Consider the following 26,794-nt stretch of genomic DNA (forward strand, 5'->3'; position numbering starts at 1 on the left):
TAGTTGACATGTTAGTCCTTTTAACGCAGAGGTGGCAGACCTCACGTACTTGGAACCGGAGGTTACATTTTGATCAAGGCTTTATATAGTGGAGCGAGAAGGGTGTGTTTGAAAAGTTTTATAACCCATGTCTCTTCACAGAGGCGGGCCACTGATTGAGCAGAGCCCTAACCTCATGAAAACCCAAATCTCTCATTTGGAAGCTAAAATTACATTTAATCTCTTCACCAGTAATTTTATATTCAAACATTTAAATTGAACAACAATTCCATGTGAATCCTATAACTACAATGTGCAGACTTTCTACTGTAGAGTTTATGTCATCCTATCATTGATGAGAATGTCTCAGATGACAACCGAACTGACATCATATTCATTAAGTACCACCGCATATGTTCAATTGGTCGGATTACCAGAATATAGTTCATTTCCCCCCACCTTCTGATGTTTAACCAAGGGATTTTCAAATGTCACATCAGTAGGGGGGAAGAGGTTTTTATGAGTGTCATAAACCTACCCCCAGGCCAACGTCATGACACCGGACAGGAACTTGCATGCAACCATGTCCCAAAAAATATCCTAATACTGGATCAAATATCCTAGAACACTCTAATATTAAAAATCTAATTGTATTGGTCACATACATGTGTTTAGCAGATGTTATTGCGGGTGTAGCTTGTGTTTCTAGCTCTGACAGTGCAGTAATATCTAACAATTTCACAACATATACCCAATACACACAAATCTAAGTAAAGGAATGGAATTAAGAATATATAAATATATGGACGAGCAGTGTCAGAGCGGCATAGACTAAGATACAGTAGAATAGAATAGAATACAGTATATAAATATGAGATGAGTAAATGCAAAATATGTAAACATTAAATTGACTAGTTTTCCATTTATTAAAGTCGCCAGTGATTTCAAGTCTATGTATATAGGCAGCGGCCTCTAATGTGCTAGTGATGGCTATTTAACAGTCTGATGGCCTTGAGATAGAAGCTGTTTTTCAGTCTCTCGGTCCCAGCTTTAATGCACCTGTACTGACCTCGCCTTCTGGATGATAGCGGGGTGAACAGCCAGTGGCTCGGGTGGTTGTTGTCCTTGATGATCTTTTTGGCCTTCCAGTGACATCGGGTGCGGTTGGAGTCCTGGAGGGCAGGTAGTTCGCCTGCCCCCAGTGATGCGTTGGGAAGACCGCATGTCAGAGTGTGCGCAACTGGTCAAAGGAAGTCAGGTGCAGGAAAGCAGAGATGAGTGAACAGGCACACTTTATTAAGGCAGAGGAAAACAGACGGACACAACAGCGTCACAACACTCCAGCCCAAGGAAAAAGCGAGCGCAACAAATTACACAAATAGGTACAAGTAACAAAACCACGGGTTACAAACAATACCCGGCGCAAAACCAGGCTGTAGCATTACACACGTAATGAAACCAACAATACCACACACAGACATGGGGGGGAACAGAGGATAATATACACGTAGAGTAATGAGGGGATGTAAACCAGGTGTGTGGGAAAACTAGACGAAACAAATGGAAAATGAAAGGTGGAGTGGCGATGGCTAGAAGACCGGTGACGCCGCCCGAACAAGGAGAGGGACCAACTTCGGCGGGAGTCGTGACACCGCACCACCCTCTGGAGAGCCCTGCGGTCGCAGGCGGTGCATTTGCGGTACCAGGCGGTAATGCAACCCGACAGGATGCTCTCAATTGTGCATATGTAAAGGTTTGAGGGTTTTAGGTGTTTTGTTGAAGTTGAGTGAGAGGTTTTTTTCCTGGCACCACACTCCCAGAGCCCTCACCTCCTCCATGTAGGCTGTCTCGTCATTGTTGGTAATCAAGCCTACTACTGTTGTGTCGTCTGCAAACTTGATGATTGAGTTGGAGGTGTGCCTGTTTGATTCCCTTGCGGAGGGAATGACAACACTGTTTGTAGTCTGCCATATTCCCTGTCGCCTTGCCATGGTTAAATGCAGTGGTTCACACTTTCAGTTTTGCGTGAATGCTGCCATCTATCCACAATGCACATTATAAAAATGTCAACAATTATTACACTCCCAGCCTAAATCTAGTCCAAATGACATTTAAGAGAAAGGTAGATATCATGACCTTGAAGCCTTATGGAAAGTTGGGTCACAGAGCAAAATACAATAGGTTTCAACCAGTTCTGGTGCGTGGGTAAAATCCCCTGAGAAAGCCAAGCCCGAAAAATAAACCATATTACAACCTATGTGTTGTGATAATTGCATTGTTTGCTCTATAACTTGTTAGTTAATATGCATTGCCACCGTGATATAGGCCTAAGTCAGAGACAATAAGAAGACACAGTGGCAGAATAAATTCAACCACACCTTTGTTTCATCATAAAACAAAAGAGTAACATCTGTCCGGTGGAGTCCACAAAGGATATTGCATGTAAAAAAAAAGTAAATGTTTCCAAAATATTCATGGTACTGATTTCTGTGTGTGTGTGTAAAGAACATGTTGACTCACCCTACTTGTAGAGAAACGCCAATGCCATCCTCCTCTCATGTTGCCGAAAAGGTCTATGACTCTGTCGTAAAGTACACACTTTAAGTTTTTGTTGTCCTAGGCTACCTGGATAAAGCTGGTTGCTCGCTAGCCTAACTTCCTTTCATGGGCAACGATGAACCAGCTAGTTAACATTAGCCTACTGCATCTAGCTACATATTGAACTTCCATCCTCTCAGGCCAGGGGCACAATGTAGAAATTTATGGTTGGATCAGAATTAGCATTATAATCATTGGCCAGTACGGAGAATGAAGTAAAACCACAAGTCCAAATCCCTATCTCACTTCCATGGCTAATTTAGGAAAGGTCCATTTTAGCAAGCTAGTTAGCCGCTGGAGGAAAACAACACAAGGAGACGCAACAATTCAAGTTTTTTCTGTCAATGGCATTTGACTTTGATGTGATTGGTGTGAAGCCAATTCCAAACGGTCTTCCCTTGACACTTTTTTTGCGGGGGGCTAGGACCATTCACCATTCATTTGGTCTCCTCTTGATGAAGGGAAGCCAAATTCCCCCTTGTTTCAATGCTATGGGCGGCAACAATATCATACTCTTTTTCACCAGACAGCATCAGATAGATGGGCTACACATACAGAGACAGAGACGCTTTCTCGCTTTCTCCAGTGAGACACATCTGCCTCTTGCAAATTGAAGGACAATTATGAAACAGAGAGAGGAAAGATTAATTATTTTTGTGTGTTATAATTGTGATTCTTGTAACTATTGCAATATTTTTTGATTATTAGCCATACAATTTCAGTTAATTAAAAGGGTTTTAGTATCTTACATTTTCTTCATCCATATTTGTGTTTAATTGCTCATGCGACTTTCTGTGGTTGGATGTAAATAGATTACGATGAATGGTTGGAAACCAAACTCGTCCTGGACATATTAACACGTCAATGTATGTTGTACATGGTATCTTTTGATGAGCCCCCCAAAATGCTACCTATTCTATATCGCCCCCTGAATAAGACAGTTGTGCCCTAAGCATCTATCGACACGAATGTTTTGCTGGTGTTAAAAAATAACATAAATGACAAACAAATATCCACATGACCTAACTTCACACGATAAACGCGAGGCAAGAAGCTGAAGAGAGGAAATCACGATTAACAATTGAGACGGACCGCCGTTTTTCATTTGATAGGTTTCTGCCTCCATCCAGTGGTATACTTTAAATGATACACCCTGTTGGGGTCACTGGAGCTAATGGTTGGCTCTGCAGCATACCACGTGACTCACATAATGCGGAAGAAATTGAGCGTGTTGAAGAAAGCTGCAGAGACTCGTTTCAAAACATTTCTGGTTGCATAAAAAATGTACCTGCTAGTTAAAATGGTTATGACAAGCCGAGCCTAGTAGTTCAGAAAATAGTCAAACCATGACTTAGGGAGGCACATTGTTTACTAGCCAGGCCAGCTGTCGATGATGTTTTGCTGGCAATGAATAATTAGCTAGCTAACGTTTAAAATCACCCTTTGCCGCACCTGCTAGCTAATTGGAAAGTTTCCCCAAGTGAATGGGGAAATGGACCCTACAACAGTTTCAGGTTTGTTGAATTGTTATGTTAATAGTTTTTATTGTCTGTAACGTCGACAAGCCTGACTCTGCCACTCTGGTAAGCTAACGGCTGGACAAATACCAATAGTTAGCTAAAATGTGCAAGGACTGGCAGACCAATTCTGATCTTGTTTCACTAATTGGTGTTTTGACCAATCAGATAAGCTCTGCAAAAGATCTGAAAAGATGTGGTTGGGCAAAAGATCAGAATTGGGCTGCCTGTCTAAACGCTGCCCGTGAGACTTGACACTCACACTGTACTTTCAAACATATAGCCAATTTGTTTTACAAAGACTGAAATGCCACATGAAAACAGTGGAGTGTACTAACATGAGCTGTCTAAATTCCTCCTCTGGTGACAGGTCCCCATCTCCCTCTATCCTCCCTGCGTCTCCTGGTGCCACCACTACGTCTGATGTCTGCATCCATGTGGCAAGTGGCACAGCAGCGTAACGTGATGCAGTATGGGAAGCTGGAGGAGTTTGTGACTCTGGTGACAGAGATGGTTCCGGAGCTCCTGACGCTCAAGCAGAGGGTCCAACTCATCCTGGGACTGAGAGCGAGGGTGAGACAGGTGGAAGTGTTGAGGGTTAGGTAGGAATGGTGTACGCTGTAGGGGTCAGGAGAATAACATAAAAAAAGTCTACCACTTAAGTATGATGAAAGGGGTTACCTAGTCATTTGCACGACTGAATGTATTCAACCGAGATGTGTCTATCGCGTTTAACCTAACCCCTCTGAATCAGAGACGAGGGATGCTGACAGAAGATCGCTCTCATCACAATTTACTCATCTTCTGTTCACTCCTGATCTGTTACATATTTGACTCTGTTTGTTTCTTCAGTATATAAATTGTTCAGGCAACTGTTATTAATGCATACATCTTCTGTGTCAGCTGGTTCTTGAATTGTGTCGTGGTGTGGAGTCTAACCCAGCTGGCTACAAAACTATCCAGCCCCACCTGGACAGAATCCATTCATGCACAACACATAAAGGGGTAAGTAACCTGTAATATGTGTAAAACACACCAGTCTGGTAATGGCAAGTCTACATTACCTAGTTCTCATTGTAGATGGTTGTTTTGTGTGTGATGTACATATTCAGAGCGAAGACAAGGAAGTGGAGGCCTCAAAGGATAACTTTGTGGAGCTGGTCCAAACTCTGCTAGAAGACTCAATGAAGAGGGAACATTTTTTTCAGGTGAGATGGCTAACATCTTTATGTCATAAATCCCTCTTTCAAATCAAATGAAAGTTTATTGGTCACGTGCGCCGAATACAACGGGTGTAGACCTTACAGTGAAATGCTTACTTACAGGCTCTAACCAACAGTGCAAAAAAGGTATTAGGTGAACAATAGATAAGTAAAGAAATAGGGAAAAATACTGGGGTGGCTGGGGTCTTTGAACATTTTTAGGGACTTCCCCTGGATGGCAGGCAGCTTAGCCCCAGTGATGTACTGGGCCGTACGCACTACCCTCTGTAGTGCCTTGTGGTCAGAGGCCGAGCAATTACCGTACCAGGCAGTGATGCAATCAGTCAGTATGCACTCGATGTTGCAGCTGTAGAACCTTTTGAGGATCTCAGGACCCATGCCAAGTCTTTCTGGTTTCCTGAGGGGGAATAGGCTTTGTCGTGCCCTCTTCACGACTATCTTGGTGTGTTTGGACCATTCTAGTTTGTTGGTGATGTGGACACCAAGGAACTTACAGCTCTCAACCTGCTCCGTTACAGCCCTGTCGATGAGAATGGGGGCGTGCTCTGTCCTCCTTTTCCTCTAGTCCACAATCATCTCCTTTGTCTTGGTTACGGTGAGGGATAGGTTGTTATTCTGGCACCACACGGCCAGGTCTCTGACCTCCTTCCTATGGGGTGTCTCGTCGTTGTCGGTGATCAGGCCTACCACTGTTGTGTCGTCTGCAAACTTAATGATGGTGTTGGAGTTGTGCCTGGCCATGCAGTCGTCGGTGAACAGGGAGAACAGGAGGGGATTGAGCACGCACCTCTGGGGGGCTCCAGTGTTGGGGATCAGCGTGGCAGATGTGTTGCTACCTACCCTCACCACCTGGAGGTGGCCCGTCAGGAAATCCAGGATCCAGTTGCAGAGGGAGGTGTTTATCCCAGGATCCTTAGCTTAGTGATGAGCTTTGAGGGTACTAATGATGTTGAACGCTGAGCTGTAGTCAATGAATAGTATTCTCACATAGGTGTTCCTTTTGTCCAGGTGGGAATGGGCAGTGTGGAGTGCAATAGAGATTAATCATCTGTGGACCTGTTTGGGCGTTATGCAAATTATAGTGGGTCTAGGGTTTCTGGGATAATGATTTTGAGCCATTACCAGCCTTTCAAAGCACTTCATGGCTACGGACGTGAGTGCTACGGGTCTGTAGTCATTTAGGCTCATTTAGGCTGGTGTTCTTGGGCACAGGGACTATGGTGGTCGGCTTGAAACATGTTGGTATTACAGACACAATCAGGGACATGTTGAAAATGTCAGTGAAGGCACCTGCCAGTTGGTCAGCACATGCCCGGAGCACACGTCCTGGTAATCCGTCTGGCCCTGCAGCCTTGTGAATGTTGACCTGTTTAAAGGTCTTACTCACATCGGCTACGGAGAGCGTGATCACACAGTCGTCCGGAACAGCTGATGCTCTCATATGCATGCCTCAGGGTTGCTTGTCTCGAAGCAAGCATAGAAGTGATTTAGCTCGTCTGGTAGGCTCGTGTCACTGGGCAGCTCGCGGCTGTGCTTCCTTTTGTAGTCTGTAATAGCTTGCAGGTCCTGCCACATAAGGCGAGCGTCGGAGCCGGTGTAGTACGATTCAATCTTTGTCCTGTATTGACGCTTTGCCTGTTTGATGGTTCGTCGCAGGGCATAGCAGGAGTTCTTATAAGCTTCTGGGTTAGAGTCCCGCACTTTGAAAGCGTCAGCTCTACCCTTTAGCTCAGTGCGAATGTTGCCTGTAATCCAAGGCCTCTGGTTGGGGTAGGTATGTACAGTCACTGTGGGGACGACGTCCTCGATGCACTAATTGATAAATCCAGTGACTGATGTGGTGTACTCCTCAATGCCATCGGAAGAATCCCGGAACATGTTCCAGTCTGTGATAGCAAAACAGTCCTGTAGTTTAGAATCTGCTTCATCTGACCACTTTTTTACAGACAGAGTCACTGGTTCTTCCTGCTATAATTTTTTTATTTATTGTAAGCAGTAATCAGGAGGATAGAATTGTGGTCTGATTTACCAAACGGAGGGTGAGGGAGAGCTTTGTACATGTCTCTGTGTGTGGAGTACAGGTGATCTAGAATTATTTTCCCTCTGGTTGCACATTTAACATGTTGTTCGAAATTGGGTAGAACTGATTTAAGTTTCCCTGCATTAAAGTATGACTTTAATAGTATGACTTCATGGCAAATATTGAATATGATTACATTTTTACATATGCCTTGGCTAAAACCACATGACTCTTCCTTCTACCTCTGTGTTAAAGGAGGTGTTCCCTGTACAGTACAGCACTAGGTATGACACAGCGCTACAGATACTGGTGTGGCAGTTCTTTGACAGACTGGAGGAGATGCTGCCAGTGCCCAGCTTTACACAGGTACTGACTCCATCTCCATCCTATTAGATCATCTAAAACATGTTGACGTTCATTTCTACACTTGCTTAAAATGTAGGATTTATTTTCATTTTAAAGGACCCTATTCCATGAATGAATAGGGGTCATGTGGGATTGGACAGCACTTTTCTCTGTTCTGCAGACATACTTATTCTTCTCTCCCTCTCAGACAGCATCCATTCTCAACCTGACCCCTACTGACCTGGAAGAGTGTCAGCAGTCTTTCTCTGATCCTGAGCATCTGAAAACACTGCTGCAGCATCATAGAAATCTGGGGAACCTAAAAAAAGGTTAGGATCCCTCAGGTGATCTATTTGAACTTGTTAACCTCTGGGTGAAATACCTGTAGGGGATTCTCCTGAAAGAGAATGTGGAATTATTTGGATTCTCTCTCTGGCTAGGTTTCCATCCAATTGGTGACAGATTTTCATGTGAATATTCAAAAATCTGCATAAAGAAAATGTGGTGTTTCCACCAAACTGTGTTAATGCGGATATACAAGTCAGTGGGTGATGATGCAGTGCACACACACTATACTTTTGGTTTTCATGTACCGATTAAACATCTAAAGTTCAATGTGTTTCCATCGCATTTTCAACATCACCGATAGTTTTGTCACAAATGTGCCAGACAACAGCTCGCAGGTGCAGGTAGGCTAGTCTACATGAGAATATTATGCTTAAGAGCAAGGATTATTTGTTTAATGGCAGCTTAACATCGACCATGTCACCACCTATATTTATTGGAAAGGAGCATCAAGCTCAGCACTGAGCATTTTCATCACCCTGTGAAGTTTATTTATTTAATATGTTGCTTAATAAACTGCATGGTTTCCCGAGTTGTAGTGGGAAGACCACACACCATATCACATGACCAAGTTTACTTCGATTTGGTGGTTACTATATCAATTTTTGTGCATAAAGACATTTCTCCCATAATACATTGTGCACCAAAAACTCCCACCATGTCAAACAAACAAATTATCTATGTCCATATATGGTATGACTTGCATAAAAACTGTGGATGTAAACGTGGTTTCTCTTCCAGATTTTTTGTTCTATGACTCTGATAACATCCTGTCCACGTTGTCCTTCCTCGCTCCCTCACTGAAGTCTAACCATACCAAAAGAGGCATAGAAGAAGGCACGGTGAAGAACGAGAGCGATGTGAGGAGAAAGGGAGAGAAGGAAGAGGCTGAAGGACCGAAAGAACAGGAGAGTGGCGAGGAGGGACAGCAAGATGTCAGTGGGGAGGACCAAGATGCCAGTGAGGGAAGTGATGAGGGCGCTGAAAGACTGGAAGAGGCTGGGGAATCCTCTGGGAATTCTGGGCAGCAGAAACAGCCATCATTAGTGGCCATCAATGGTAAGGAAATTCAGGGCGGAATACATTGCATACATCCATACACTGGCGAACTGAGTTGGTGAAGTTGATTACTTTGTCCAGTAGTAGAGTGGGGTCAGTAGTAGGGCTGTTGCGGTGACCGTATTACCGCCACATCGGCTGTCACGAGTCATGAAGGTTCCACGTGACCGCTTAGTCACGGTAATTAGTCTTCTCCAAGCTCTGATGCTGCTGCTGGTAATTAGTAGCCTACCACACTTGCTATCTGCCTTGTACTCAGCACTCTATTATGCCTCTAATCACCCTGACATCAATGCAAATCTAATCAAAAATCTAATCAAACACTCCATGAGCTCATGTTGCGCAACATTTCTATAGGCTATGTAATTGCTCAAGAAAATAGAGTGATGGCCTCTACTAAAATGAGGAGGATCCCATCAGCTTTCTATAGGTTAGGCCTACTATTTTTATTTCTCCACTTTCCTAATATAATGCCAATTGCATATATTTACAACAAGAGTATAGCCTACCTGGCTGGGATGAAAATGAACCACGCGAAAAGCGTCCTCCATTTGCTATTTAAGTGCATAGATGACATGTGCTTTTTCGATACAGGTGCATGATAATGGTCCATTCTAAATCAAAACAAATTTCACACATATATTATTTATTATATGTGAAGACAAGATTAAATCAAGAATATTCTGATGGGTGACAATATTAGCCTATCACTTAACTGACCCTAACTGGCAGACAGAAGCAGCACGTGAGTTTCAAATTTGGGGAAGATAATTTTCACCATTTAAAAATGCATTTTTATAATAAAATCAGTACATGCATAATTTCATTTGCAGTCACATTTGATAATGGTGTGTTCCTGCTAATGCAACATTCGCGCTTATAGCGTACTACCATGTGCGCATTACTGCGCTTATAATGTATTAAATGTAATGTATAATGTGAAGGAATATCCTAATAGCATAGCCACATCAGGACCTAACATAAGGACAACTCGGTATGCTATTCTGTTCTTCTGAAATAGACTACATTTTCTTCATATCATGTTTCTTTAGACCTGTCTAAAATAAAGCATGCATTTATTGTGAAGGTGTAGGCTATATTACATGGATTAATAAGACTTTATTTACTTGACAATCATCAGCTGACAATTTTGTGACCGCCATAGCCCTAGTCGTTAGTCACTTATATTTGAAGCATTTCTTAATGCACAGCTCCACTAGTTTTGGTCTATTTAGTGCACAGATTCTATAATTGCACAGATTTCTGCATGAATAAAATCTAAATCTTTATATTATTGCCACATTCGCTACTGACAACAATCTGCAATGGAACTTTGAACTCACCAGTCCTTATTTCACCCTCCTGTGTTTTCTACCTGCAGGACAAGCTAAAGCCAAGCCCCCCCAGTCCCAGGGCTTTTCCTGCTCACAGTGCCAGTTCTCCAACAGGAGATGGCTCACCCTTCAGAAGCACATCAAGAAGAACCATCCAAAGGAGGACAGTGGGATCGTGGACTCTGGAGAAGCTGGAGCTGAGAACAACGTCCTGCCTGTCAGTGAGACAGAAAGCTCCTCGGCCAAGAAGACCAGGAAGAACAGGTACATCTGCTCCCAGTGTGGGAAGGGTCACAAATGTTCATATGAACTGAGACGACACGAAACCGTTCACTCTGAGGTGAAGCCCTTCCATTGTGACCAGTGTGAGAAGAGATACAAAACAAAGGTGGCTCTAAAACAACACCATCGAGTTCACACTGGAGAAAGGCCATATGTTTGCTCACATTGTGGCAGAGGCTTTAGGTCTGCAGGAACTTTACAATCACATGTACGCACCCACACCGGGGAGCGACCTTTTGTCTGTTCTATATGTGGGAAGGGATTTATTCAACATCAAATACTGATAGGTCACCTCCGGTGGCATAGAGGTGAGAAGCCGTTCTTATGTACCGTTTGTGGAAAGAGTTTTAGTACTTCAGGTGCCTTGTTGGTACACTCACGAACACACACGGATGAACGCCCCAAAAGCTGTGAGCATTGTGGGAAGAGGTTTAGAAGATGTTACGATCTCACAATACATCGGCGGATCCACACGGGTGAGCGGCCGTTCTCCTGCACACAGTGCGACAAATGCTTCACGTCCCACAGCGACCTTAGCAGACACATGCGAATTCATACAGGAGAGAAACCTTACCAGTGTAAAATGTGCGATAGGAGATTCACTGAAAGCGGCAACCTGAAAGTACATCAGCGGGTTCATCGGGGAACAGCCACAAATGTACGGGTTTCAGTGTGTAATATCAGTACGGCCCACCACAAGTCACCAAATGTGGCAAGAAAGAAGGAAAGAAAGAAAGACAATGTGCCACCACTCCTTGTTGGACAGGAGTTGCCGTAGCCACAGTGTATCATGTTCTAAGAGCACACATTTTGGAACAACGTTATGATTCCCGGGCCATAAAAATTATATTTTTTATTTCATTTAAAGTTTACTTGCATTGTAATAACTTTCTCATAGTAGCAAGATAATTGGCTATTTTGTGATAGCGAGGCATTTAATGACAGCGTAATATGATTTCTCGTAATATTAATGTCATTGGTTACTTTATTTCTCAAGGTGGTAGCTTTTCAACACCATATATTAGGTAATCACACATACGTATTCACTGTATCCTGCCCACTCAGTCACTGAAATGAAAGCTTGTCAGTCAGGTAGGGTCAAACATTTCATAACGGATTGATACAGGAGTACTGTTATTGCAGAATTACACAGCAAGGTAATATTACATTTTTGGTGTGGCCCTCTGGACCTCATCGAAGACTGAATGTGGCCCCTGAAGAAAATGAGTTTGAGACTCCTGGTCTTGAGGGACATTGAGCTCTGTACAGGACTATGTTGGTGAAGATAGTGATGCTCGTTAGATCTATAGTTTGACTAGGGTGATTTGTCTAAACCAGTGGTTCCCAACCGGCAAAACTTTTCCTCATCTTGATAAAAAAAATAACACTCACTTATAAACGTGACCTGTGGAATGCACATGGAATTTTGATTTGGGAGCACTCATGCTGGTTAGATAATACATTAAATGGCACATGGTTACATCTGTATCATTTTTTCAAGTCCAGTGCACTTTTGTATCATTTTGAGGGGTGCGCATCATAAGCAAAGTCATCTATCATTGAAAAAATACAATATATTTTTTTAAAGAACAAGCTAACTACTGATTTTCAGTGTACATATAGGGAAGGGACTCAACTTGTACTGCACTGACTCAGAGGACTGATTGGCTAAAATACATGGATAATAAGATGGTAGTTGGAGCTGTATAGTTAGATTTCAGTGCAGCCTTTGATATTATTGATCATAATGTTATTCAAAAAACTCACTTTTGGCTTTACAATTACCTGCTATCACATGGTTGGAGAGTTACTTATCTATCCAATAGAACTGAGTATTCTTCAATGGAAGCTTCTCTAACATACAGTGGGGAGAACAAGTATTTGATACACTGCCGATTTTGCAGGTTTTCCTACTTTTATCATAGGTACACTTCAACTGTGAGAGGTGGAATCTAAAACAAAAATCCAGAAAATCACATAGTATGATTAAGTAATTAATTTGCATTTTAATTTAATTTGCACTCCTCAGTAAAAGGCACATGACAGCCCGCTTGGAGTTTGACAAAACTCACCTAAAGACTCTCAGACCATGAGAATCAAGATTCTCTGGTTTGATGAAACCAAGATTGAACTCTTTGGCCTGAATGCCAAGCGTCACGTATGGAAGAAACCTGGCACCATCCCTACGTTGACGCATGGTGGTGGCAGCATTATGCAGTGGGGATGTTTTTCAGCGGCAGGGAGACTAATCAGGATCGAGGGAAAGATGAACGGAGCAAAGTACAGAGAGATCCTTGATTAAAAACCTGCTCCAGAGTGCTCAGGGCCTCAGACTGGGGCGAAGGTTCAGTTTCCAACAGCACAACAATCCTAAGCACACAGCCAAGACAACACAGGAATCTAAAATCACTTGAATCTCCTTGAGTGGCCCAGCCAGAGCCTGGACTTGAACCTGCTCAAACATCTCTGGAGAGACCTGGAAATATTTGTGCAGCCAGAGCCTGGACTTGAACCTGATCAAACATCTCTGGAGAGACCTGAAAATAGTTGTGCAGCAACACTCCCCGTCCAACCTGACAGAGCTTGAGAAGATCTGCAGAGAAGAATGGGAGAAACTCACCGAATACAGGTCAGGCTTGTAGCGTCATACCCAAGAAGACTCGAGGCTGTAATTGCTGCCAAAAGGTACTTCAACAAAGTACCAAGTAAAGGGTCTAAGTACTTACGTAAATGTAATCTTTAAAAAAAAAAAGAAAACGTTTTTGCTGTCGTCATTATGGAGTATTGTGTGTAGTTAGAGGATTTTTTTTTTTAAATCAATTTTAGAATAAGGATGTAACGTAACAAAATGTGGAATAAGTCAAGGGGTCTGAATAGTTTCCGAATGCTCTGTACATACGCCACTATGGGTTTCTTCACTACCCAAACCAAAAACAGATTTAATGCACCGCTCAGTTGTGAAGAGCCAGTTCATCGTGGAATGCTATGCCACCAGTTTAGGGTCTTGTATCACAGCGCCACTCCTCTAAAGATTTTATGTAACTGTATATGAATAGTGTAAATAGTAGTCTCGTGGTGTCCTTCATATATACATATTTGTTGAATTTCTATCTTATGTTATTGTCTGCTGTTCTGTACTTTCATGTATTTGTATGTTTTATGTGGACCCCAGGATGCATGTGCTGTAAATATTTGGGATCCTAATTGACTCAACTTTGTCTGTGAAAACCATTAACACAGGTAAGTCTAATTAGGGTTGCTTAGGGAATGAACGGTATATAAATCGGACCTCTCTGAAATGAAAATGAATGGCCCTCCCCTCAGCAAAATATATTTGACCTAAACCCTCTCTGAAACAAGTGAACCTCCCTTATCCCCAAAATAATAATTAAAACAAAGTGAGAGAACATGTCTACCATTTATTCTCACTTCTTGGACAGACCAGAGAGATAAGCAGTTAAAGGAACTGTTCTTCGTCCTGAAGGCAGGACATTTTATAGCACAGAGGCCTGCGGGCCAGAAGGTTGTGGGTTCACAGACCGTGAACAAGAGTTGGGGTGGAAAGATCTCCTTTATAGTAAAATCATTGCTTCAATCTATCTTCAATCTATTGTATTTGCAGGTCTAAGAAAAAATCATTTTGTACACATTTCATGCAATTTGACATATTAGCAGTCACTTTTAATACCAAACAAATTACACAGTAAATTGTACTCAAATTGAATACAATTATACTCTACAAAAGATAACATTTGGTCCCAGTCTAAATAGAGTAAAAATTATTACTCTAGTTGCAGAGTTTAATTTTCATATGTAACTCTACAAACTGTCATTTACTCCATTTAGAGTAACATGGAGACAACTCTACTTGCAAATCACTCGATATAGAATTGAATATTATCATTCAAGTAGCATTTGTAAAACTGAACATAACGTCAAATCAGAAGTCAGTATTTAACAAAGCACTTTATTCTTAAATGTAAGACATTTGCAATACATACATTTAAAATACTGATGATAATAAAATTGTGGACTGGAATTTAATGTTGGCCTCCGTTCACTTTAATACATGTACATATTAAATGGTCAATATTGCAATTCAATGACATGGAGGATTTTGTGAAACTGGCATCTCACATAACAAAAACACTGAAAATAAAATTGTGGCATCTGTCCATCCTGTATTAAAAGTAAATAAAAAAGCCAATATTGCAATACAATACATCTTGGTTTTAAAGAGCTTACTGTGCAGTTTAGAGTCACAGGAAACCGTATGGGACAATAAACAAACTTGAATCATCACAACTGTAAGACATCTGTATATCAAATGCTTTGTGACAGAAAAGCTCTTTAACATCAACTACATAAGGTCCCTCTGTTGTACACCCAACTCTATATGCATTAAAATGCTCATCAAGACATTGTAGGGCAAAAGTAACCTCATCTTTAACAACAATATGGTGGATTTTCTGAAACTGGCATCTGACAAACAACTGAACAATACATATTTCCATGGTGTTTGGCCCATTTAACACCATGGTGTCAATTGGTACCTGAAGAGTCAGCCATCTTACAGCCCACCACATTTTAAATATAACATTTTACATGGACTGATCATGACTGTTGGTGTTAAATGTCTGCGAACTGTATGCTATTTGACTTGTTTTTTTTGGCAATGTTAGTTACATTTTTGAAGCTTTTTTAAAGAAATGATGCTTTTCTTCATAGAGCATGCACCAGCTATGCAAAACTGTTCCAATTTTAAGTATACAGTTGAAGTCGGAAGTTTACATACACCTTAAGCTAAATACATTACTCAGTTTCAGCTTTTACTTCTTTCATCACATTCCCAGTGGGTCAAAAGGTTACATACGCTCAATTAGTATATTGGTAGCATTGCCTTTAAATTGTTTAAATTGGGTCAAACATTTTGGGTAGCCTTCCACAAGCTTCCCACAATAAGTTTGGGTGAATTTTGTCCCGTTCTTCCTGACAAAGCTGGTATAACTGAGACGTGTGTGTAGGCCTCCTTTCTGGCACACGTGTTCTCAGTTCTGCCCACAAGTTTTTTTATAGGATTGAGGTCAGGGCTTTGTGATGGCCACTCCAATACATTGACTTTGTTGTACTTAAGCCATTTTGCCACAACTTGAAGTATGCTTGGGGTCATTGTCCATTTGGAAGACCCATTTGCGACCAAGCTTTAACTTCCTGACTGATGTCTTGAGATGTTTCAATATATCCACATTTTCCTTTCTCATAAAGCCATCTATTTTGTGAGGTGCACCAGTCCCTCCTGCAGCAAAGCACCACCACAACATGATGCTGCCACCCCTGTGCTTCACGGTTGGGATGGTGTTCTTTGGTTTGCAAGTCTCACAGTTTTCCTCCAAACATAACTCTGGTCATTATGGCCAAACAGTTCTATTTTTGTTTCTTCAGACGAGAGGACATTTCTCCAAAAAGTAAGATTTTTGTCCCCATGTGCTGTTGCAAACCGTAGTCTGGCTTTTTTATGGCGGTGTTGGAGCAGTGGCTTCTTCCTTGCTGAGTGGCCTTTCAGGTTATGTCAATATAGGACTCGTTTTACTGTGGATATCGATACTTTTGTACCTGTTTCCTCCAGCATCTTCACAAGGTCCTTTGCTGTTGTTCTGGGATTGATTTGCACTTTTCGCACCAAAGTACGTTCATCTCTAGGAGACAGAACGCATCTCCTTCCTGAGCGGTATGACGGCTGCGTGGTCCCATGGTATTTATACTTGCGTACTATTGTTTGTACAGATGAACGTGGTAACTTCAGGCGTTTGGAAAATGCTCCCAAAGATGAACCAGACTTGTGGAGGTCTTCAATTTATCTTGGCTGATTTCTTTTGATTTTCCCATGTCAAGCAAAGAGGCACTGAGGTTGAAGGTAGGCCTTGAAATATAGGTACACCTCCAATTGACTCAAATTATGATCAGAAGCTTCTAAAGCCTTGACATTTTCTGGAATTTTCCAAGCTGTTTAAAGGCACAGTCAATTTAGTGTATGTAAACTTCTGACCCACTGGAATTGTGATAGTGAAATAATCTGTCTGTAAACAATTGTTGGAAAAATTACTTGTCATGCACAAAGTAGATGTCCTAACAGACTTGCCAAAACAGTTTGTTAACAAGACATTTGTGGAGTGGTTGAAAAACGTGTTAATGACTCCAACCTATGTGTATGTAAACTTCCGACTTGTATATGTGGGGTAATGCACCATAAAATGATGCTTCGGTAGCAGCCTCTTTTTTTTTTGGAAACAATTGCTTGAATAACCTGTGGTGTTCTGCAATCTAAGTGTTTAAAAAAAAAAAAGTTTTTTTTAAATACTCTATCATTGGAGAAAATACAATGGTTTTACTATCTGAAGCAACAAACAGTAAATACCAGTGTAGATAATTTGGACAAGCTAAGTCTCCAAAGATAAGTGGTAGATTGCGAAGTAAACACCAGGACTGGATAGCATTTAACCAAGTCATTAGTCCTCTAACTGCACTGCCGGAGGTTTGTTGCTCCATGTAACCATAGTTAAACCTCTTTATTCTCCTGTCTATTTCATTTGATGATGTGTACTTGTTCAAGTGCAGTATTAGCAGTTTCATTTTATTTTGTGCCACTTCCCTCCAAGATATCATGCATAATATCGACAGAAGTTTTCACATGTACTGCAAGGAGTTTAGAATGCAAGAACGTTTAACACCCTTCAAAGGAAAGACTGGGATTTGTCTCCTTTTTTGGCAGTGTTCTGCATGAAGTGCTCGAGTTCGCATAACTATCTTGGGTGAATTTATCAAATTCAGCCTGAAAGTCCTTTCTCAGCAAGACAAAAGCAGCAACAATATCTGGCACTGAATGATTCAACAAAACCAAATGTATTTATTTTATTTCACCTTTATTTAACCAGGTAGGCTAGTTGAGAACAAGTTCTCATTTGCAACTGCGACCTGGCCAAGATAAAGCATAGCAATTCGACACTTGCAACACTGAGTTACACTTGGAACAAACAAAAACATAGTCAATAATGCAGTAGAACAAAAGAAAACAAAAAAGTCTATATACAGTGAGTGCAAATGAGGTAAGTTTAAGGAAATAAATAGGCCATGGTGGCGAAGTAATTACAATATAGCAATTAAACACTGGAATGGTAGATTGGCATAAGATGAAAGTGCAGGTAGAGATACTGGGGTGCAAAGGAGCAAAATAAATAAATACCAGTATGGGGATGAGGTAGGTAGATGGGCTGTTTACAGATGGGCTATGTACATGTGCAGTGATCTGAAAGCTAGTGAGGGAGATGTGAGGTACCAAAGACAAAACAGGCAAGAGAGTCTGGTGACTTACAATGTATTGCATGTTTGTCAATCACAATGAAGTACTTGTGAATCACACTCCTCTGGATCCCCACAGCAAGCAGATAGGGTTGAAGGCTTTCCATGGCGCTCTCCAGATGCTGGTCCCAGTCTGACACAAGAACATCATTAGTTTGCTATTAAAATGAATCACAGTTCGCAAACAGTTTGTCAATTTAAATTACAGCTACATATGATCTTACAATTTGTCCATAATCTTAAAAGTAGTTTAGGATTAGGAATGGGGAGAGAACAGTCAACTGTAACCTCACCTTGATGAACTTCACAATGTGGTTACTGGTGTGTCTGGCTGATATTTTTCCAGGTCTCTTGTGGCCATGAGGTGATGGTGGTATAAGGTGGACAAGGACCAAAATGGAGGACATGTCACTGTCCCATCCTGAAAGTACACATTTTCACAAGTTAAATCATTCCATTTTGCTTTAAAAAATAATGCTCCCTTCCATTAGTATAATACTTTTATTCCAGCATACGATTGTCCACTTCTGTTGTGGATTCAGCATCTTGAACCAGGTCTTGCAGGCCGCCTGTCTGTGTGAGGCCACGTCTTTGGTCAATAACTTTCTGCTTGGAGAGAGTAGGCCACTTCTCCAGGAACTTTGCAGAGGTTGCATCACTAAAATCTTGCTCAATCTGCAGACAAGATAGAAAAGTAAACATTGTGGTGTAGCACTATCGTCATGTAATATATCAGTACTAATCAGACTGTTGTAGAACAGAAAACAACTGTCCTGACAGTTAAGGCAAGGCAGTCTAAGATCCACATACCATTCCTGCTATGTCTTTGGATTGCTGGGAATATTTCAGAGGACTTCACTGGGTCATGAACCATCTTTTGGCGATAGGCGAACATCTGCTTCATCAGCTGTATGCTTAATCAGTGCAATGGCCTCACAACACAGGCTTTTTGTTGTTGGGCAGTTTCTCTATGAAGGGGTCTCGACAGCTTTTGGACCACCTGTAACATGGTGAAACTTTTACAGATTACTGGGTTTGTCTGCTCTATACAAGTATACAATATTGTGTCATAAGATATAAAACAAGGCTCGGAAACTCTACAAGGATGGCGATGCATGCAGTTGTCACCAGATAAAGTAGGAATAAGGCAAAGTACGAGAGTCATGTTATTAATTGTCCAAAGCAGGGATGGAGAGTGAGCTTGAAGTAGGCTGCAGTGGGTTTGCTGGTCAATACATATACTGAACATGTAACCACAGTAATGGTGGCCGGTAAATCAATGAATAAAAATGTAATATTGACAAATTAAGCAGAAATTGTAGACATTTAATAATGTCAGATGAGTATGAAACATTTCAGTGTTGACTTTCTCTTTATCCCTGGTTGATGTACATTTCAGAGCCTCTTCAGTGTGGATGGGGTATAGCATACATTTTCAACAACAAAGACAGCACTTCCAGTTTGTGTTCTTCACTCTGAACTCTTGTCTTCAGTCCTAGGGACAGCACATTGAACCACTGTTGGCATGCAAAACATCAAATCTAAAACAAAGCGTAACACTGCATTGATATTATTTATAACGTATGACGAATTAACCATCCATTGTGTTATCAAAAATTGTCTTACATGCCGTCACTGTTGTCAAAAGATTATAAACGTGTTAAATAAAGTTACTAACCCAGTCAGTCTTTGGGCCACATCCAGGTTCTTTATCGGTGACACACAAGAAGCAGGTGTTGGCTTTGTTGAACTCAAATCATAGGCATGAACTGAACATATGGCTGTCCCACACAACTACATACAAATTAAGAATTTACATTTACTTTGAATTCAAATGTCATTACATACCAGCCATTTAGTTTCGCAGTTGCTCCATGTGCTTTTGTGAAGGTTCTATATCAATTTGGGAGGGGAAGTTCTGTGTAACTTCCTTGGCCATCTATACCAAAAAATAAAATATAGTTTTTGACCTAATTGTCACACAGCAGTTATATTTTCAATAATGAATGGTTAGCTATCAAACCTGCATTAAAGACCCTGCTGCATGGTGAGTTTTCCACTTTGTCCACCCAGTCGTCTTTTCCATGGCAGGATCGTCTCATTTTGAAGTACTATTTTTATGTAAACATAATGAAATTCTGATTAGTTATAGGCAAATGAATACACAGGCCAAATTTGTATGCTGTTTTCCTTATCACTATAATCTAGTAGAGGTAATTTCCTTTATGCCCCATGCTACACACAGCCTAAATTATAGGCACAACCATTTACAGGACAATAATACAAGTAGCATATAGGATCCAACCCTATCACAGAGTGAATAAATGTAGAGTGTTTGTAGACTTTAAAAATAAAATATTAAGTGAGTTTCATCAGTACATGCTTAAAGTCATATCACAAAGATCACATGACGGTGCCCACCAAATCTATGACAATAGAGAATGAATTGTCAAAATAATATCTGAAAATGTCAGTTGTTGAACATATTTCTATTTGCAACAGCAATGTGATTTCATTACATATTGGTCTCGATTAGACCCAGTATCTGCAAAATATGAAACATTCTGTGAGCACAGTCTTTATGAGCTGTGGAGCATGCACCCTCAAATGTAATTTAAATGAACTACACATAGGTCCATGTATTGTTCAGATTGGTTTTTAAAATGTCCATTTAAAAAATATTCACCCACACATTTTGAAAGCCTGATGCAACATTATGTAACGGGCAATTTCCCTAAAACAAATTGGGCATATTAAACAGAATTGGCAAATACTTATACATTTGATGTATTTAAAATAAAGAATATATATACATCTTTTCCATTTGTATGTTCCTTAATTGGTGCAGCAAAACCTATCTGTGGTTAATTCTAAATGACACCAATGCTCACCTGGCCTTTAATACTCAGGAAAGTCCATGAAAACACACTGTTCAGACCCCTTCAAAAGTTTTCCTACAATATGAGGGAGAACAAAAAATCTGAAACCATGCAAGCAGAGCAGTATGCAGATGTAATTCATAAAGAATGTGTTTGAATTCAAAACCACTGAGTGGTTTTGGATGTATAGTGCATTAGGAAAATATTCAGACCCCTTCACTTTCTACAACTTTTTGATACTTTACAGCCATGGATTAAATAATGTTTCTCAATCTACACACACACTACGCCATAATGAAAAGCAAAAACAGGTTTAGACATTTTTGCAAATGTATTGAAGCTGAACCTTAAACCCAGTCTGAGGTCCTGAGCAGGTTTTCATCAATCTCTCAGTACTCCGTTCATCTTTCCCTTGATCCTGACTAGTCTCCCAGTCCCTGCCGCTGAAAAACATCCTCACAGCATGATGCTGCCACCACCATGCTTCACCGTGGGGATGGTGCCAGGTTTCCTCCAGATGTGACACTTGGCATTCATGCCAAATAGTTCAATCTTGAACCTTCCAGAAGGACAACCATCTCCACAGAGGAACTCTGTCAGAGTGACCTGGTCACCTCCCTGACCAAGGCCTTTCTCTCCTGATTGCTCAGTTTGGACGAGCAGCCAGCTCTAGGAAGAGTCTTGGTGGTTCCAAACGGCTTCCATTTAAGAATGATGGAGGCCACTGTGTTCTTGAGGACCTTCAATGCTGCAGAATTGTTTTTGTACCCTTCCCCAGATCTGTGCCTCGACACAATCCTGTCTCGGAGCTCTACAGACAATTCTTTCGGCCTCATGGCTTGGTTTTTACTCTGACGTGCACTGTCAACTGTGGGACCTTGTACAGACAGATGTGCCTTTCCAAATCATGTCAAATTAATTTAATCAAATAATTTTCAAATAAATTGAATCAAAGTTCTAGAAACATCAAGGATGATCAACGGAAACAGGATGCACCGGAGCTCAATTTCCAGTCTCATAGCAAAGGGCAGCAGGTAGCCTAGTGATTAGAGCATTGGACGAGTAACTGAAAGGTTGCAAGATCGAATCCCCGAACTGACAAGGTAAAAATCTGTCATTGTGCCCCTGAACAAGGCAGTTAACCCACTGTCCCTAGGCTGTCATTGAAAATAAGAATTTGTTAACTGACTTGCCTAGTTAAAGGTTTTTAAAAAAGGGTCTGAATACTGAAGTAAATAAGGTATATGTTTTTTTTAAATAAATTTGCAAAAAATGTCAACCTGTTTTCGCTTTTTAAGGGCTTTTGTGTGTAGATTGAGGATTTGTTATTTAATCCATTTTAGAATAAGGCTGTAACATAACAATGCAGGACAAGTGAAGGGGTCTGAATTCATGAGTAGAACAGACTCATCTTTTCCTTACCGACTTCGACAAACCTCAAATTGATACGACACTTGTTAAATGATAACTGGTTAGGCATGTGTAGGGGTCGGGAGTCAGGATGAGACATGCAGGCAGCTTTTCTCAGCCAGTCAATCATGAATCAGACTTTTTTTTAAATGGATATATACAAAGAAATGTCAATCGAAAACGAAATGCAGCTAGTTTGCAGTCTTCCCAGCTTCAGTTTGAAGTGATTGTGTTAGCTGTGTTGTTGGCCAGCTCATCGGAGCACATTTTCTATGCCAGGTAAAATCACGCATCATTATCAAATATCACTAGAAAACCGCTAAAACAAATGCAAATGTGGCTACTTAGCTGTTATTCTGGCTGTAATGTTTGACCGTAAATTAGCCGTAGTTGGCTAGCTAGGAAGCAAGGGATAAGAACATTGCCAAACAGTATGGCAACAGAACATTTAGAATAAACGACATAGATACAGAACAGAGACTTAATGACTGGGTCCGTCTCTGGCAAACGTACCGATAGAATGAACGACCATCCGGCTTGGGAAGCAACCCTAGATGTGTCAGTACTGTATCTCATGGAAGGGTGAAATGGTATGAATAAATTCAATGTTTTTTTTAAATAAAAATGTCAATCATTATTTGAATATGTTGGTAACCCTTGATAATGACCTTGAAGCCCGTGTTTGGAGAATATATTGGCACGGTTTGCTGGCCCTCGACTTCGTCTCGGACGTAATAACACCTTGCCTGTATATCCTCCAAACACCGGCTTCTCTTGCATTATATCATGGCATTGTTGAATACTCATTTCTGATTGGCTTGAAGGCAGTGGTGGAAAAAGTACTAAATTGCCATAATTGAGTAAAAGTAAACCAGACTGCACAATTGTCTTTTTTTTTAGACAGATCGCAGGGGCACACTCCAACACTCAGACATAATTTACAAACTAAGCATTTGTTTAGTGAGTCTGCCAGATCAGATGCAGTAGTGATGACCAGGGATTGTTCTCATGGTAAGTGTGTGAATTGGACCGTTTTCCTGTCAAAATGTAACGAGTACTTTTGGGTGTTAGGGAAAATGTATGGAGTAAAAAGTACATTATTTTCTTTAAGAATGTATTAAAGTTGGCAGAAGTAGTAGTACTCAAGTAGTACTTTAAATTATGTTTTACTTAAATACTTTATACAACTGATTGAAGGGCATTCTAGAGCATGCATTATTTTCCTATAATGCACAATATATTTGCATGGTAGAATTCAATGACTATAGTTCATTCTTACATGTTCCATGTTTGAGCTACTTTTGAAAGCAAAAATTGAATTGAAAAACATTAGCATTGTTGAATTTGATTTTTATATTAGCAAGCTAGGACTTATGGTTTAGTTAGCTAAACTAGCAAGTCTGTTTACCAAGGCAACTATTGTTGATATCTAGTCAACTTGATAGCTACTTCAGTGGATGTTGAAAACATTTCTACCAGCAAATTAACACATTTATAGCGGTACATGTGTTCAATTATAGCCATGGTATAAAAGGGATAATCAACTTGGGGCTCTATGTGTTCTCTGGAAAATAATGCAACTCCATGGAAGGAGGCTAGCGCGTCCTGGAACACCTTCCACATTGTGCATTATATTCCAGAGAACACATAGCCCCTCATTGATTATCCCCTACCTATTATTATTCAATATTTTGAGGTCTAAAAATGCTGATTGCCCCCCATCTATCTTCAGAGATAGAACTGCAAAGGGGGCGGTGTTGCAATCTACTGCAAACTATAGCCTGAACATGCTTAACAGGTCCCCAGCCATTTCCTACTTTTAAAAATTGATGCCCTAAAAACAATCTCACACAAATCTATCAGCTGAACCTGGACACCAGGTGAACTGATTGCCCCCAAAGCCTTAAACACAGGCACCTTAACACCCCAGCCAGATATCATCCTCAACCAACTTCCCCTCATAGATATAAATACACCTCTGCTGTCTTCAACCAAGATCTCAGCGATCACTGCCTCATTGCCTGCATCCGTAATGGGTCAGCGGTCAAACGACCTCCACTCATCACTGTAAAACGCTCCCTGAAACACTTCAGCGAGCAGGCCTTTCTAATTGACCTGGCCGGGGTGTCCTGGAAGGATATTGATCTCATCCCGTCAGTAGAGGATGCCTGGATATTTTTTTTAAATGCCTTCCTAACCATCTTAAATAAACATGCCCCATTCAAGAAATTTAGAACCAGGAACAGATATAGCCCTTGGTTCTCCCCAGACCTGACTGCCCTTAACCAACACAAAAACATCCTATGGCGCTCTGCATTAGCATCGAACAGCCCCCGTGATATGCAGCTGTTCAGGGAAGCTAGAAACCATTATACACAGGCAGTTAGAAAAGCCAAGGCTAGCTTTTTCAAGCAGAAATTTGCTTCCTGCAACACTAACTCAAAAACGTTCTGGGACACTGTAAAGTCCATGGAGAATAAGAACACCTCCTCCCAGCTGCCCACTGCACTGAAGATAGGAAACACTGTCACCACTGATAAATCCACCATAATTGAGAATTTCAATAAGCATTTTTCTACGGCTGGCCATGCTTTCCACCTGGCTACTCCTACCCGGTCAACAGCACTGCACCCCCAACAGCAACTCGCCCAAGCCTTCCCCATTTCTCCTTCTCCCAAATCCGTTCAGCTGATGTTCTGAAAGAGCTGCAAAATCTGGACCCCTACAAATCAGCCGGGCTAGACAATCTGGACCCTTTCTTTCTAAAATTATCTGCCAAAATTGTTGCCACCCCTATTACTAGCCTGTTCAACCTCTCTTTTGTGTCATCTGAGATTCCCAAAGATTGGAAAGCAGCTGCGGTCATCCCCCTCTTCAAAGGGGGACACTCTTGACCCAAACTGCTACAGACCTATATCTATCCTACCATGCCTTTCTAAGGTCTTGAAAGCCAAGTCAACAAACAGATTACCGACCATTTCGAATCTCACCATACCTTCTCTGCTATGCAATCTGGTTTCAGAGCTGGTCATGGGTGCACCTCAGCCACGCTCAAGGTCCTAAACGATATCTTAACCGCCATCGATAAGAAACATTACTGTGCAGCCGTATTCATTGATCTGGCCAAGGCTTTCGACTCTGTCAATCACCACATCCTCATCGGCAGACTCGACAGCCTTGGTTTCTCAAATGATTGCCTCGCCTGGTTCACCAACTACTTCTCTGATAGAGTTCAGTGTGTCAAATCGGAGGGTCTGCTGTCCGGACCTCTGGCAGTCTCTATGGGGTGCCACAGGGTTCAATTCTTGGACCGACTCTCTTCTCTGTATACATCAATGAGGTCGCTCTTGGTGCTGGTGAGTCTCTGATCCACCTCTACGCAGACGACACCATTCTGTATACTTCTGGCCCTTCTTTGGACACTGTGTTAACAACCCTCCAGGCAAGCTTCAATGCCATACAACTCTCCTTCCGTGGCCTCCAATTGCTCTTAAATACAAGTAAAACTAAATGCATGCTCTTCAACCGATCGCTACCTGCACCTACCCGCCTGTCCAACATCACTACTCTCCACGGCTCTGACTTAGAATACGTGGACAACTACAAATACTTAGGTGTCTGGTTAGACTGTAAACTCTCCTTCCAGACCCATATCAAACATCTCCAATCCAAAGTTAAATCTAGAATTGGCTTCCTATTTCGCAACAAAGCATCCTTCACTCATGCTGCCAAACATACCCTTGTAAAATTGACCATCCTACCAATCCTCGACTTTGGCGATGTCATTTACAAAATAGCCTCCAATACCCTACTCAACAAATTGGATGCAGTCTATCACAGTGCAATCCGTTTTGTCACCAAAGCCCCATATACTACCCACCATTGCGACCTGTACGCTCTCGTTGGCTGGCCCTCGCTTCATACTCGTCGCCAAACCCACTGGCTCCATGTCATCTACAAGACCCTGCTAGGTAAAGTCCCCCCTTATCTCAGCTCGCTGGTCACCATAGCATCTCCCACCTGTAGCATACGCTCCAGCAGGTATATCTCTCTAGTCACCCCCAAAACCAATTCTTTCTTTGGCCGCTCTCCTTCCAGTTCTCTGCTGCCAATGACTGGAACGAACTACATAAATCTCTGAAACTGGAAACACTTATCTCCCTCACTAGCTTTAAGCACCAACTGTCAGAGCAGCTCACAGATTACTGCACCTGTACATAGCCCACCTATAATTTAGCCCAAACAACTACCTCTTTCCCAACTGTATTTAATTAATTAATTAATTTTGCTCCTTTGCACCCCATTATTTTTATTTCTACTTTGCACAGTCTTCCATTGCAAAACTACCATTCCAGTGTTTTACTTGCTATATTGTATTTACTTTGCCACCATGGCCTTTTTTGCCTTTACCTCCCTTCTCACCTCATTTGCTCACATTGTATATAGA

At 41.4% G+C, this 26,794-nt stretch overlaps 1 protein-coding gene and 1 long non-coding RNA gene across 5 annotated transcripts; one reads left to right on the top strand and one right to left on the bottom strand.

Annotated features, from left to right (window-relative positions):
* The first annotated feature begins 3,787 nt into the window (after positions 1-3,787).
* LOC115138100 (zinc finger protein 154-like) lies at positions 3,788-12,182 on the top strand. The gene is made up of 8 exons (XM_029674582.2): positions 3,788-4,091; positions 4,465-4,667; positions 4,998-5,099; positions 5,207-5,302; positions 7,593-7,703; positions 7,891-8,011; positions 8,769-9,086; positions 10,468-12,182. Exons 1-8 carry the CDS (start codon positions 4,070-4,072, stop codon positions 11,478-11,480), a joined length of 1,986 nt encoding a protein of 661 aa, XP_029530442.1. The 5' UTR covers positions 3,788-4,069; the 3' UTR covers positions 11,481-12,182.
* A 5,423-nt stretch (positions 12,183-17,605) lies between these two features.
* Positions 17,606-24,046, bottom strand: LOC115138125 (uncharacterized). Of its 4 annotated transcripts, XR_003864891.2 has the most exons (8): positions 20,950-24,038; positions 20,082-20,169; positions 19,907-19,997; positions 19,737-19,765; positions 18,869-19,058; positions 18,574-18,733; positions 18,352-18,479; positions 17,606-18,191 (listed from the first exon to the last, which is right to left on the bottom strand). It is a non-coding gene; the product is annotated as an uncharacterized LOC115138125 (long non-coding RNA). The 4 variants fall into 4 exon arrangements; XR_003864889.2 differs by having other exon boundaries at positions 18,869-19,765; positions 20,950-24,046; XR_003864888.2 differs by having other exon boundaries at positions 18,869-19,997; positions 20,950-24,046.
* Between the last annotated feature and the right edge of the window lie 2,748 nt (positions 24,047-26,794).

The sequence above is a fragment of the Oncorhynchus nerka genome, linkage group LG12 (genome assembly GCF_034236695.1).
Source record: "Oncorhynchus nerka isolate Pitt River linkage group LG12, Oner_Uvic_2.0, whole genome shotgun sequence".
NCBI lineage: Eukaryota > Metazoa > Chordata > Actinopteri > Salmoniformes > Salmonidae > Oncorhynchus > Oncorhynchus nerka.